General features: G+C 41.6%; 1 protein-coding gene across 7 annotated transcripts; it reads left to right on the top strand.

The window, feature by feature from the left end:
- The first annotated feature begins 6314 nt into the window (after positions 1–6314).
- Positions 6315–14361, top strand: LOC134213674 (uncharacterized protein K02A2.6-like). 7 transcript variants are annotated; one of them, XR_009979507.1, is made up of 3 exons: positions 8512–9027; positions 9088–9284; positions 13674–14361. XR_009979507.1 is itself a non-coding variant. In XM_062692971.1 (3 exons), exons 2-3 carry the CDS (start codon positions 9105–9107, stop codon positions 13953–13955), a joined length of 462 nt encoding a protein of 153 aa, XP_062548955.1. In that variant the 5' UTR covers positions 9006–9023; positions 9088–9104; the 3' UTR covers positions 13956–14361. The 7 variants fall into 7 exon arrangements, 4 of the variants coding, with proteins under 4 accessions (XP_062548937.1, XP_062548955.1, XP_062548946.1 ...); XM_062692971.1 differs by having other exon boundaries at positions 9006–9023; XM_062692962.1 differs by having other exon boundaries at positions 9013–9043.
- The last annotated feature ends 1178 nt before the right edge of the window (positions 14362–15539 follow it).

Raw genomic sequence — 15539 nt, 5'->3', positions numbered from 1 at the left:
GTTTGTATGGGAATTTCAGTCAAAATGTATAGGAAAATACACCTCCGTCACTCATTCGTTCTGGAAATTGGTTCTGATTGCTCGATTGACCTCAGAATTGCAAAAACGGCAGTTGGTATGCCACAGAAAAATTTCACAGAACATTGTATGATGATTAAATGAACTTTTATATAGTTTTCGACTGATTTATTAGGAGCTGAATTGTGTATTTTTGGATTTATTGGTCGAATCGCATCAGCCGAAACCTATATAAAAGTTCATTTAATCATCATACAATGTTCTGTGGAATTGTTCTGTAGCATACCAACTGCCGTTTTTGCAATTCTGAGGTCAATCGAGCAATCAGAACCAATTTCCAGATCGAATAAGTGACGGAGGTGTATTTTCCTATATATTTTGACTGAAATCCCCATACAAACTTCAAATCAAATGCGCCAGCTTATGCAACAAGCGATTGAGCTGAAGTTTTCAGAGATTGATTTTCTCACCCAAAGACACAATCCTGGGGGGTGCCCCGTGGAATTAGACAACTCTTTGTTTCCTGGGCCAGTCTACTGTACATACATAATCGAGCTATTAATCGCAGAGCAGGACATTATCGCTAGTCTCTTCTGTTGCTTGTGTTTTGCATTTTTCAGCGACAATTACGCTCCTTGAAAACAAGATAATAATAATTAAATTTACCACTTTTCCTAATAGATAAGCAACTTCAGAAAATACGTGCAAAGTGCTTATCACCCATCTCTCCCTACTGTGGCGCTAATTTCAATGTCAGTCACTCACGATTCTATCAATAGCGCACTAATTGGTTCTTTTTCCTACCCAGCTGTTCGATTGAATGTTCGCACTCCCTACCGATACCCCAAATTGATTCAGTCTGCACACGGTGGGGGTATGGGAGTGTGCCGTCAGTGGCTTTTAATGAAATTAGTTAGCACCGATTATACCGATGCTGTCCAACGAACAGTTTGTTTATTATTGAATCAAACTAAAATCCTCTGGCCGCATACGGTCGCGACACTTTAATGCGGTGATTGGAATCCACCCCTCGCTCGATTGAGCAGGAGGGGAAACCAGTTGCATATTGCGCCGCTAAAGTTTCCCTTTCGCAAAGTGCAAGCGACCGGAAGCAAACTTCTGTGCTGCTTCTGTTTAACTTTTCTGGTTCTTCGGAGATTCTTCGGCGTAGGAAAGTTGTGCCTTTTGTCAAGAACGCCCGAGGAGCCCTCATTATTTGCATAAGGTTTTTGTGCTTAATTTAATTAATTAGGAGATCGTCCCTCGTCGCTCGGAATCTAGCAGATGTGTGTGTGTTCGACTTTCAGCACCGAGTTCTGCACAGATCAGACTCCTAAGTAACAAGGAATCCCCGTCAGTATAGTCGAGAAATGTAACTAAATTGGTCGGAAAAGTTTAACTATGGCAGCTACTGCACTTCTGCGGCTGGGATGAGGAGTGCCGTGGTCGAACTGTCGCAAAACAACTTTAAACTTTCTTCCAGAAAACTTGTTTATATTTACTCCAATGGAACTGAAGTACCGTAAACCGTTTGATTTTTTAATTTTCGTCAGAAAATAATGGTTTGTATTTTCAGCTTATATTAGAAAGCTTTTACAAATTGTAGATGGTTTTGCAGACATAATCAAGATACATCCACTATCATTATGTAAATTCCATCAGAATGTAACATAACGCACATTTTATACTAATGTCCTAGCAAGTGATCTAATTTTGTAACAGCTTTGTTATCTGCACTTCAAGACTGAAGGGCGAACTATCATGATTGAAAGTTCTGATACAGAACTGTATTGAAATCTGAAATCTGTGCTGGGTGTTTTATTGAATCCACTTTTAAGTTCAAGATATCCCCCGGTTACGGTACTCTACCAGCAACAGTGATTTGCATTCGAAAATATTCCTCATTGAATACGAAACCAACCATTCAAACCCATTCGAATCCCATTCCCCATCTGCTCGGTTGCTCACCGAGATTTCCATTGCAGAAGGGGAACCACTTTCGTGGTTAGCTTTCCCATTTTGCATTTTAATTATTTAATTTCGCTTCAATCTGAGTCTCCTGCCGTTGTTGCCACCAAATGTCTCGCCAATGTCTGATTCTGCTCGTCTGGAGATGCTGCCGCCGCACGCTCTGCGTTACCTACGCCTTATACCTTGCCCCGTTGCAGCACAACAATACAAAAACTTCCTTCCCCATAAACGGTCCGTGAGGCGAAGCCCAAGAACTCTCGAAGCGAACGATGGTAGGTTACTTGCAGTAGTAGCAATACCTAGTGCGGCAGAAAACTTTAAATTGAGATTGATCTGTTTTGTTACCGCAAATTCCCATTTGAATTTAATTTCGTAACTCGGCTGTCTCATTCCCTGGCGCAGCGGATGGACTGTTCCAGCAGCCAGGAGCCGAGGATATTTATTGCGCACTTGCATTCGTAACGAGACAAAGATTTTCCTGGCTGCATCATGAATCAGATTCAAATTATCAGACCATCCATTGGACGTCGAGGTGTTGGTTGTTCGAGCAGATGCTTCAATTTCAATTAGGCTATTGGCAGATGAATCGACATCTGATTGTTACACTTGGTTGAGGCAAGGTGTAGCTATGAAAATAAAGCTCTGGAAAGAATAACAATTTTGCGCGTTTTTCACCAAAAGGATGCAATAATTCGTCTTCCATCAGTTTCATCTTGTCTTCTTTACAATAGGGTACATACGTCCTCATAGGTGATGTTGGCATAGGCGATTCCGATCAACAAGTGGATTTCAGCTGGTACGGCGGCTGCTTTTCACAGACTGCCAAAGTCTGAGGCACAGGGGAGGTTTTCAGTTTTGTTGAGGAACATCAGGCACCAAAAAGCCCCCGAAATACTCGCACGAAAAAGCGAGGCAGGAACTCGTCCGGATAGCATGAAGTCCCGAAGAAGCAGCGGGACTTGCAAGATTGTGCTAGCTTGCTGAAGAAAGGCGTTCAGGACAGTGACTGACAGACCGTGAAAAGCCAGCGGGAGAAGAGGAAGAAGCAGAAGGAAATTGTGGAAAGAAGAAGGAAAAACTTCGGTCTCCTCGGGAGAGGGACAAAGGCCCTCTGTACGCAGCGATCTAAGGCAAGGTGAGAGATGACCCAAGCTCAAGGACTTGGGTGGAAAAGTGATGGGGACTAGGCGTACCCAGCAGGGGAAATTGCTGTTCGAGCTTGTGAAGGGGAGGGCCGATAGTTGAGTCATTCTATTCTCTTAGTAGAGCCGAGTGAACAACCCTCGCATAGCTTCTCTGCATGCCGTAAAGAGTACATAGATAATCATGGGAAGGCGACTACTCGAGTAGAATACAAGGGGGACCCATAAGCAATGAGTTCTAATAATAACAATAATTCCTTAAATGCAGTGATGAACCCCAAGAGGGGTTTGAGGAGGCCTCCTCCCAGTACCAATGTCTCCCCGGTGGTGATAGGGGATAACCCTATCAGTACGCTCGGCGGACCACTAAACGGGATGCGGGTGGTTGTCGAGCAACTCGATAGTACAATTGAGTTTTGAAGCGATAGTCAGAATATCAGCAAGGAACTGAAACAGAACCTTCTGGTGCTCCGCCAAGCTGTTCGAGTCACAAGACAAGAACAGGACGCTTTTATCAGGCGGGTGGTGGGAAACGAAAAGGCTGACAAAGGTGACCACATCGAGGCCTTCTCCTTCTTTGGAAGCCTTGGAGCCACTAAGATCCAAGAGGCGATTGATTTCGCCCTGACTGCCAACGAGGGAAAGACTGCGCCTAACCCGAACCGGCTCAGGCAGCAATCCGTCGAAGGCACTCAGACACAGCCAAACGGAGTGCGACCATGAAGGACAAACGCCGTCGCCTGGACAGAGCAGATCGGGTGCCTCGACCTTCTAGCGACTTTCTGGCCCGAAAAGGCAAAAGGCACCAACCAGACGCAAGTCATCAGACCCGAAGATGGTACCAGTCGGCCGGAGCTATCGACACGAAGGACCAAAAATTCCTGGCAGCTGGTCGATAGGGCAAAGCGGAAGTCGAGCGCATCTTGACCCGCAAAGAAAACTAAGAACAGAGGCGAGGCCTTGTTGATGAAAACTGACAAGGATAAGTACGCCGAGATCCTTAAATCGATGCTTACAGACGCGTCAGATCGATGCGTCAGATGCACCAAGACCGGAGAATGATCTAGCTGCTGAAACGTGGAGCGCAAGCTAGCGGGACGGCCTATAGGAAGCTGGCCCAAGATATCTTGGGTGACGGCGCACTGTGGCGGAAGTCCGGATAAAACCTATAAATTTCTCGCTTAACTTTTCAAAAGGACCTAAGTAACATTTTTTTCATGAATTAATTTGAATAGCGCAATCAACAGAAGAACATGAAAGCTATTGATTGCTGTATTCAAATTAATTCATGAAAAAAATGTTACTTAGGACCTTTTGAAAAGTTAAGCGAGATTTGTTTTGCTTGTTTCGCGAAGCTCGTATTTTTAAATGCACTGATTCTGTGACTTGAAAATTTAATTTTTGGTGGCTTGATGAAGTTAATGCCATTTGAAAGTCTTTCGAGCCTCTTGAAAGAAGGCTTCCGGGCCTCTTGAAATAAAGCTTTGTGGGCCGCTTGAAATAAAGCTTTGTGGGCCTCTTGAAATGAGGCTTGCGTGCCTCTTGAAAGGAGGCTTCCGGGCCTCTTGAAAGGAGGCTTCCGGGCCTCTTGAAAGGAGGCTTCCGGGCCTCTTGAAAGGAGGCTTCCGGGCCTCTTGAAATGAAGCTTGCGGGCCACTTGAAATGAGGCTTGCGGTCCTCTTGAAAGAAGACTTCCGGGCCTCTTGAAAGGAGGCTTCCGGGCCTCTTGAAAGGAGGCGTGCAGAGTCTCGAGAGGCTTCCGGGCCTCTTGAAAGGAGGCTTCCGGGCCTCTTGAACGGAGGCTTCCAGGTCTCTTGAAAAGAGGCTTCCGAGCCTCTTGAAAGGAGGCTTCCGAGCCTCTTGAAAGGAGGCTTCCGAGCCTCTTGAAAGGAGGCTTCCGAGCCTCTTGAAAGGAGGCTTCGGAGCCTCTTGAAAGGAGGCTTCTGAGCCTCTTGAAAGCAGGCTTCTGAGCCTCTTGAAAGGAGGCTTTCCTGAGCCTCTTGAAAGGAGGCTTCTGAGCCTCTTGAAAGGAGGCCTGAGCCTCTTGAAAGGAGGCTTCTGAGCCTCTTGAAAGGAGGCTTCTGAGCCTCTTGAAAGGAGGCTTCTGAGCCTCTTGAAAGGAGGCTTCTGAGCCTCTTGAAAGGAGGCTTCTGAGCCTCTTGAAAGGAGGCTTCTGAGCCTCTTGAAAGGAGGCTTCTGAGCCTCTTGAAAGGAGGCATCTGAGCCTCTAGAAAGGAGGCTTTTGAGCTTCTTGAAAGGAGGCTTCTGAGCCTCTTGAAAGGAGGCTTCTGAGCCTCTTGAAAGGAGGCTTCTGAGCCTCTTGAAAGGAGGCTTCTGAGCCTCTTGAAAGGAGGCTTCTGAGCCTCTTGAAAGGAGGCTTCTGAGCCTCTTGAAAAGAAGCTTCTGAGCCTCTTGAAAGGAGGCTTCTGAGCCTCTTGAAAGGAGGCTTCTGAGCCTCTTGAAAGGAGGCTTCTGAGCCTCTTGAAAGGAGGCTTCTGAGCCTCTTGAAAGGAGGCTTCTGAGCCTCTTGAAAGGAGGCTTCTGAGCCTCTTGAAAGGAGGCTTCTGAGCCTCTTGAAAGGAGGCTCTGAGCCTCTTGAAAGGAGGCTTCTGAGCCTCTTGAAAGGAGGCTTCTGAGCCTCTTGAAAGGAGGCTTCTGAGCCTCTTGAAAGGAGGCTTCTGAGCCTCTTGAAAGGAGGCTTCCGAGCCTCTTGAAAGGAGGCTTCCGAGCCTCTTGAAAGGAGGCTTCCGAGCCTCTTGAAAGGAGGCTTCCGAGCCTCTTGAAAGGAGGCTTCCGAGCCTCTTGAAAGGAGGCTTCCGAGCCTCTTGAAAGGAGGCTTCCGACCTCTTGAAAGGAGGCTTCCGAGCCTCTTGAAAGGTGGCTTCCGAGCCTCTTGAAAGGAGGCTTCTGGGCCTCTTATAAGTAGGCTTCCCAACCTCTTGAAAGGAGGCTTCCCAGCCTCTTGAAAGTTTAATGTTGGCCTAAACGATAAGATCTAAAATAGAACTTCGAATCATATATATATTTATCATCAATTGAACTCAGTGTACTACATACTCATCACATTTGTACTCTCTCATGATTAATAAAAAGATATGATCAGTCGATCTTCAGCCGTACTCTGTGCGGAAACAAAAACGTGAACTAAAGGTATTTTTATTAAAGCGATTTGAAAGTGTCTTATTAGCTAAATTACAACTAAAACCTTAAATTGTATCATAACAATTTGGCGACGAGGAAAACCAGTATCACCGTATCGATACGATTAAAGCAGTTTTAAATAAATATTGAAAACTGTGGGTAAGTTTGTTCAGAGTTTCTTTGAAGTTAGGTAAGATTCAAGGAAACTTGTGCCGCAGACAGTTGTTTCTGGCCAAAAACAACTGTTGAGCGAAGATAGATCTGCGCGATTTAGCATATATCAGCTACCAGATTGTGTTTTACGTATTCTAAAATTGTGAAAAAAAAATTAATTACTGGATTATTGGCGTTGTACTAACTCCATTTTGTTTTACTTATATCTTTCAATAGGCAGTATTCTCTTTGTATGCGGCGCTCTTGGTGGAGCACTCACTAAACTAGGAAAGCGACCAAATTCTTTGATGGAGTGAGATCCGTTCTAACGCTTAGTTGACATTCAAATTCAAGTTAGCTGAGGCCGACAGAAGAGAGCGAAATCTAATAAGACTGGAAGTGAGATACGCATCGGATATCTTAGTGAGAAAGAAGCAAAGATAAAAGTGAGAAGTGAGAAGCTGTATGCACTTCTGCATTAGTCGGTTGGTGCGGCCGATGAATCTGTTGCTTGCTGTTGTTGTTGTGAAATTCTGCTGTTGCTGCTGTTGAAAAGTCAGACGTTTGGTTCAATCGTTGGGACTTGAATGCTGGATCGTTGAATTTCGTTGGACGGTTAGGAATATTCATCTAGTAGAAAGCACTACCGAGTAAACTCGATCGGTTGTTTGGGACGTAAGTTGCGGTATCCGTAAGTAAAACTTTTGATTTAAAACATATTGAGTGTTTTGCGGAATGGCGATCCCAGGAATGATAGGGTCTCTTGACCATTATATTATTGGCAAATCGTTTAGCAATTATATTGAACGTTTCGAAATACTATGCAATCTAAATAAAGTGACTGAGGAAACTAAAAGATCGTGGTTCATTTCATTGAGCGGCGATGATGTGTTCGATGAAATTAAGCTTTTATTTCCGTATCAAGAGGTAAACACCTTGCTTTACGACGATATTATTAAGAAACTGAAAACACGATTTGACAAAACCGACCCTATTTTAATGAAAAGATACCATTTCTACAACCGACCTCAAGGACAAAACGAGTCTGGTGAGAACTTTGTTCTAGCGATTAAACTTTTGGCTGAAAGTTGCAATTTTAAGGACTTTAAGAACGAGGCTATTCGGGATAAGCTGATATTGGGTTTGCGAGACAGTGATTTACAACATAAACTATTAATGGAAGATGAAATTGAATTAGCTGCTGTAGAAAAGACAATCGTTAGTGCTGAATTAGCCACAAAACAAAGAAAAACCATACGTGAAAACAACGAAGGCGTTTCTAGTGTTCTATCGGTCAAACATCGTTTAGGAAGAAGATAAAGAGTATAAAGATAACTACAACAATCAACCAAGTAGGTACAGATCACGTAGTAGGAGTGATAGTAATGGTAGAGAAAGTGCTAACAAAGCTTACAATAACAACGATCGTTACACTGGTGATGCAAGACGTGATAGACAAAATTGGAATAATCATTATAACGCAGTGTGCAATGAATTATTGGCAGTGGCTGATTTTCTACTCGCCGCTACCACATCCAGGCGCTATAGTATATGCGTAAAATAGCCAGCATGAGTTAACCGCCAGAAATTTGTATGGCGAAAGACATCTAATGCGGGTTTTCTCAAAATTAGGAACTTTTCATGAAAAACTATTTGGTACCGGTTATGTAGAAAGGTGTCCGCTACTACCCCTACCAAATATTTTTTCGATGAAGGTGCTTGATTTTGAGAAATCGAACCTTAGATGCCCTTCGCCATACTGATTTCAGAAAGTTAACTCCTAGTGTGCCGCTGTAAGCACGCTCAAAGCAGGCGATTTATTATTGCAAAAAAAAAGGACATACACGCTAACTTTCACTTACTCAGTGACTGAGTAAAATTGTATTGCCCTCTCTTTTCTTCTTACGAAAATTTTACTCAGTTTCCGCCAAAAGCGGGACTACTCATAACTATGAGTAGTCCCACTTTTGACGGAAACTGAGTGAAATTTCTGTGGGAGAAAAAGAGATGGCAATACAATTTTACTCAGTCTCTGAGTAAGTGAAAGTTAGAGTGTATTCGTAAGCATTGTCGTTTGTTAAGCAGAAATTCGGTTAAATTCGTAGAAAATGAACAAATAGTGGCGGAAGTTCCAAATACAGATAAGTTTAATAGAATGCGCCTTCAGGAATCTAGCGACGATTCAGACATTAGTTGCATGAAAATAGGTAGTGTAAACAGTGTCACTGATCCCTGTTTAGTAAAGGTTTGTGTTGAACAACAAAGTTTATTAATGGAAATTGATACTGGATCAGCGGTGGCAGTAATCAGCGAGGTTTTATACAAAAAACAGTTCAGTTCCATTCCTATTTTGGATTGCAAAAAAAAGCTGGTTGTAGTGAATGGCGCAAAATTAACAGTAATAGGACAAATCATCGTACAAGTAGCTCTAAACGGTCGTACTAGCACAGAAAAATTGATAATTTTAAAAAGCTCTGTTGATTTTGTTCCTCTTTTGGAAGAGACTGGTTGGAGAGATTTTATCCCGACTGGAAAAATGTGTTTGTAGCTCCCGAAACAGTGAAGAGCTTGAATGCTGATAGAGAACCTAATGATACAGTTGGTATGCTAAAACAAAAGTATTGTAAAGTTTTTACTAAGGACTTTTCCGAACCTATTGTAGGCTTTGAGGCGGATTTGATGTTTAAAACAGAGCAACCAATTTTTAAGAAAGCCTATCAGGTGCCGTACAAAATAAAAGACAAGTTCCTGGAGCATTTGGACATGTTAGAAAGTCAAGGAGTTATAACTCATATTCGAGCAAGTGAATGGGCGTCACCAGTGATTGCAATACCTAAGAAGGATGGAGACATAAGAATGGTAATAGATTGCAAAGTTTCGTTAAATAAAGTTCTTGTTCCCAACACTTATCCCCTCTCACTTGCTCAAGACATATTTGCGTCTCTAGCAAATTGTAAATTCTTCTGTTCGCTTGACTTAGCCGGAGCATATACTCAGTTCAAATTATCGAAGCGTTCTAGAAAACTAGTTGTTATTAACACAGAAAAGGGTTTGTATACATACAACCGATTGCCTCAGGGCGCGTCTTCTAGTGCCGCTGTATTTCAGAGAGTAATGGACCAGATTTTAAAGGGTTTAGATAAAGTTTGCTGTTACTTAGATGACGTGCTAATAGCGGGAAGAACGTACGAAGAGTGTCTTGAAAAACTAGAACTTGTATTACAGAGATTGGCTGATGCTAATATTAGCGTAAATTTCAAGAAATGCAAATTTTTTGTGAATTCCCTACAGTATCTTGGACATTTGATTACATCTGAAGGTTTGCTACCTTCACCTGAAAAATTATTGACTATTGCTAATGCTAAAATTCCAGAAAATGTCTCAGAATTAAAAGCATTTTTGGGGCTAATTAATTACTATAATAAGTTTATTCCTAACCTTTCGTCAAAACTAAGATGTTTGTATGAGCTTTTAAAGAAACAGATAATTGTCAGAAAGTGTTTGACGAAAGCAAAAACAATCTAGTCAATTCTAATATTTTAGCTTTTTATGATCCTAGTAAACCATTGGTTGTTGTAACAGATGCGTCTTCATACGGCTTGGGTGGCGTTTTAGCACAAGTTGACAATAACATTGAAAAACCAGTTTGCTTCACGTCATTTTCATTAAATTGTGCGCAGAGGAAATACCCGATTCTGCACTTAGAAGCTTTGGCTTTGGTGTGTTGTTAAGAAATTCCACAAATTTCTGTATGGACAAAAATTCAAAATTTTCACCGATCATAAACCACTGCTCGGGATATTTAGTAAACAGGGCCAGCATTCCATATAGGGGTAACGGCTCAAACCTTGGCCCATTATGCTACGGATGAGCACATTAATCGTTATAAATCTTCATATATTGCATTTCCAACTAGAATTATTCCACCAGCCGGATTGCTTACATTTGGTTTTGACGCCAAATAGCAAAAAACGACGATGAATGTCCGCAATATCTCATTTAAACCAGCAAAAGTCTTGAGAGAAATGGACAAAATGTCGGCATCCTTGTCCCTATCAGATGGATAATTTTTCAGCCCACTTGGGACGAGTGATTGTTGATTTCGAACATACGAAAGATAAAGATGGGTTGCTGTTTATAGTACCAGTCATTTTGCTTGCGTTGAATAAAGGCAGCATGCAAACAAATAGAGAAAATCAAAACATTTTATTGAGCGTGAATTCTAATCGGTTGCATGTAAAATACTACCACACTGATTGTGAGAGTGCGTTTTAGATTCCCCCAATAGCACGCTTACCAAGGACATGCTAACGAAAATACTATTATATGAATCATTTATTTCCCAAGTATTTACCATATTTGCAAGTGAAGAAGTTTAGAAAAATGAAAACGGTATTAAAAACTGCAATTGCAAAAAGGCTACATGTTCTAGCCCTGAAGTTGTGCCTTCAAACAAATTGCATACGTTAATTATTGGCGGCCGCATAATTTTGAGATTTACTGCTAGTTGAAACCTTGGCAGATGTGTTGCTCTCGCTCTCGCGCTACTCTCAAAGAAACTTTTTTCCAAAACGTAAACAATGCTTTAGGTGAGGATGATGCATAACGCACTACTGAAGAAAGCCAATTGTAAAACTTATTCTAGGCAATTCCTTGCGTGGTATTTTGCATAAACAGGTAGAACTGTGCCAACTACCTGATATTATTACACAATTATTCATGAATACAATTATTGGATGCTTGTTTTTAACTCTGCCTGCGTTGAAATTTCATGATTGGTACGCGCGTTTGATCCCACTCCTCTCTATATCGATCAGCTTTTGTGAATCCTCTCAAAACTCTCACGTGTTTCAACTTCCCGAGTTGAAAGAATACTTTTTCGGTATCATTTTACAGATCAAAATACTTTTTGCAAGCAATAATAGATCTAAATTATGATGAAGGTATTATCAAGTAATATGACTTGAAATTATTCACCTGAATTGACGTTGAAAGTTTATCTAATGATACATACGATCCATTGTATCTTTCCATTATTAAATAAAAAAATATTTGTAGGATTCGTGCGAAAGATGATAAAATTAAATATTCATACACTAATTGAATCTTTTTATTTGCGAAATTATGATGGAAATGGTGTATCGAACCACGAAAGGTTGATGCTTGAACCGGGTTTTAAGCCGTAAGGTAGGCAATTATTTTTGGTATGTTCTGCGAATGAAAGCGATTATATCGTGATTCGAGAAAAACATCATGAGGTCAGATTCACAAACTACATCTACATGACGTTTTAAGTTGTGGGAGGGTACTTGTCTGAGCGTTAAGGACTTTATAAATTTCAGAACCCTACCATACATGAAGCATTACTAGAGGCTTGGTGTGGGTTGACAATAGTCAAGTTTAGCGTTAAGTAATTTGCGAATGCATCGGATATTCTATCTGCAGCTTTCGGTTATTTTCTCCAGTACGGGTTATTGGTGAGAATGTTTGGACTTTAGAGTTTCACCTATACTAACGTAGTGCTACAAATCGTAAGCGTATGCCACCATTTGGCTACGGGTGCCCCCAGTATTGTCCAAAAAAGTTTTGTTTAATTATGTCGCTATACTAATGAAAATTGTGAAATGAAAATGATAGCTGACATAGTGTGGTTGTTATCCATTCATCTGATGTGCGAAAGCAGGTATGTTCATTCAGAAAACTCTTTTATTGGGCAAAAGAAAAACTCTAGCACAGCCAGCCTGCATAAGTCAACGAAACATGGCTGCTTAAAAACCGAGTCAAAGTGATTTTTCATGCAAGTTAATTGCTTTTAATAGTTTAAGAAGTGTATAAATCTAGAGTTATGAAGCAGATATATGTTTGATACACTTTTCTAAAGAAGCAGTGGTTAATATCTCCCTACAAATCGACGTATTATCGCTGAAATATTGATTAATTTGCGTGATGAGCCAATGTTACATCCAGGGCCAACATAACCGCCGGTTACCCTATGTGACCAGATTGCAGAGATACATTATGGAATTATCCATATACAATTTTGACATTGAATATCGTCCTGCCTCTAAAATGGGAAACGCTGATTTTTGCAGTCGTTTTCCGTTAGATCAAACTGTTCCAAGCAGTTTGGCACAAGAAAATATTAATAGCATAAATTATAGTAATGAATTTCCATTGGATTTTGCTTTAATTTCCCAAGAATCAAAGAACGACAAGCTTTTGTCGGAAATTATTGCCTTTATGACATCAGGATGGCCCAGAACGGTTCCCAAAGAATTCAAGGATTTCTATTCCCAAAAAGAAAAATTGGAATTTCTGGAAGGTGTTCTATTGATTGATGGGAAAGTAATAATTCCGAGTAGTTTGAAGAAACCAGTTCTCAAACTATTGCACGCAAACCATGGAGGTATTTCCAAAATGAAGCAGTTAGCTAGGCGAAAGGTTTACTGGCAAAAAATGAACTTAAGCATTGAAGATTTTGTTAAATCCTGTGAAATTTGTGCTAAAATGCAGGTAATCAAAAAGCCTGTTAAACAAGAATCTTGGATTCCTACAACTCGCCCGTTTAGCCGCGTACATGCGGACTTTCTTCATTTTGAAGGAAAGACTTTGCTACTTATAGTGGACAGCCATTCCAAATGGCTAGAAGTTGATATCATGAAATATGGTACTAGTGCTAAACTAGTTAACAAAAGGTTTGCCTCCCTTTTTGCAAGGTACGGATTGCCAGATGTGATCGTTACTGATGGAGGTCCTCCATTCAACTCCAGCGAATTTGTAAATTTTCTGGAGCATCAAGGAATCAAAGTGCTTAAGAGTCCACCTTACAATCCGGCTAGCAACGGACAAGCGGAGCGAATGGTAAGAGTCGTAAAAGACGTATTAAAGAAGCATCTACTTGACAACGAAACAAAAAAATTAGACTTAGAAGATCGTGTTAATCTTTTCCTAGTTAACTATAGGAATAGTTGCTTAGGTACGGAGGGAACATTCCCTACGGAAAGAATTCTCAGCTATAAGCCAAAGATATTATTGGATTTACTTAATCCAACTAAGTCATACAAAACATATTTAGACAAAACTCCTGCAAGGGCAAAGAATTTAGATGACGATGGAACTAATACATCAGATGAATTTGAAAAGCTTGTGTCAGGGGATATGTTGCTATATAAAAATATAAATAAAAATGCAATACCTAAATGGCTAAATGCAAAATTTATTAAAAATGTTTCCAAAAATATTTTACAGATTTCGGTTGGTAACCACGTCACTACGGCACACAAGAATCAGTTGAAGATGATATACGTTCCCAAACAACGATCGAAAGTATACGTCACAATGAGAGAGGCTGCCAAGAAACGCAAGCGAGGATCTATCGAGGACGAAGATGAATTCACGGGCTTTCCTGATATACCGTCGGTCGCTGAAGATGCGGGGCATACTAATAAAAAGTATGCCCAAACAAGGAGTCCGATCATTACTCGATCTAAAGCAGCCTTGTCTACGAATTATAGTGCATCTGATTCCTAAATTTTGTAAATGGCGTGAAGAAAGAAATTTTCTATGAATTTGGCATTGTTATGCTATCAGATAAGTTATTTCATTTAGTTATTATAGAATTTATTTGAAATTGATGAATGTTTGCACTACACTGCTATCAGAATGTTTAATCTAAACTAGTCGATTCATGAATGAATTGTCTTGAAGAAGGGAGAATTGTAATGTTGGCCTAAACGATAAGATCTAAAATGGAACTTCGAATCATATATATATTTATCATCAATTGAACTCAGTGTACTACATACTCACCACATTTGTACTCTCTCTCATGATTAATAAAAAGATATGATCAGTCGATCTTCAGCCGTACTCTGTGCGGAGACAAAAACGTGAGCTAAAGGTATTTTTTATTAAAGCGAATTCAAAGTGTCTTATTAGCTAAATTACAACTAAAACCTTAAATTGTATCATAACAGAAAGGAGGCTTCCCAGCCTCTTGAAAGGAGGCTTCCGAGCCTCTTGACCACGTAACCACGTTATGGGTGGACTTTCGTGTCGCTTCGGAGAGACAAACAAGAAACAGCCGTTCAAGTAACACAGCTGAATCTTACGCACTGTACATCTGCCCAGTAGCTGCTGTGGCAGTCGGTCTCGGCATCGAGCACCTGTCCGCGACCAGTACAACATCCATTCCAATAACGGCATCTGGGCGGCGGACGGGTCTAGGATGGCGGCTGTTTGCACAACCTGACGGTACCCGGCCCAAAAGGTGGTACACTCCTCTGTGGAGGATGTTGCGATAACCAAGATCAATGGTGTGTTCTTCTGCAGCTTCCGAGAAATAGCAGACGTTCGCTGGAGTGCCGAGATTTCAGCGCTTCGATTGGCCTGCTTGAAGGCTAGACGAAAGATGCAACGTGCCCGTACCGAGGAGGCAAGAGCTGACCGCCGTGAAGTGTTTCGAGTTGCAAAATTGGCCCTCAACAAGGCCTTTAAGAGCAGCAAGAAAGCGTGTTTTGACAACCTGTGCGAAAGCAACCAAAAGTTCAGATTTTACTTAAATTTGTTCCTAACCGAACCAATTAGTTCACTCTTGGTTCACATTGAGTTCCAAGCCCCTTAACGGAACTTTAAAGTTCACTTCTGCGCTCCCACCATACAAAAAGTTACTTAAAATGCGAGCTGATTAAGCCAAAACATCCCATCTTATCCGTACTTTTGGTTGCTTGGGGAGGGTTCCAACGCGAATACGGGGGGGACGCCTACAGGATTGCGATGGCCAAGATCAAACCCTCTGACACACTTCCTGTCATACCATGGCTGCTTCCGACAGTACCTCCACAAGGCGTGCCGAGGAGCAGTCAACAAGCATGACTAATTTGTGATTGGCTCGAGCATGGCCGAAGAGTGAGTGCGTAGGTTTTAGTATGGAAGTAGGGGAGAAGTGTCCACACCTACCGCTATCGACACCTGGAGGCACTGCAGTGGGGTGTCAGAGTGAGCACCCAAGTCAGCCTCACATGGGGTCAGAACGTGTGTGAGTGTGAGCGAGCGAATACATTAAGTGCAGCCTATCCCCCAGAAGTGATGCTGGAAGGCATTACCGGGGGAAAT

This window comes from Armigeres subalbatus, chromosome 1 (genome assembly GCF_024139115.2).
Source record: "Armigeres subalbatus isolate Guangzhou_Male chromosome 1, GZ_Asu_2, whole genome shotgun sequence".
NCBI classification, from domain to species: Eukaryota; Metazoa; Arthropoda; class Insecta; order Diptera; family Culicidae; genus Armigeres; species Armigeres subalbatus.
The sequence above is the reverse complement of the archived record's forward strand: the minus strand, read 5'-3'. Positions and strand labels throughout refer to the sequence as shown.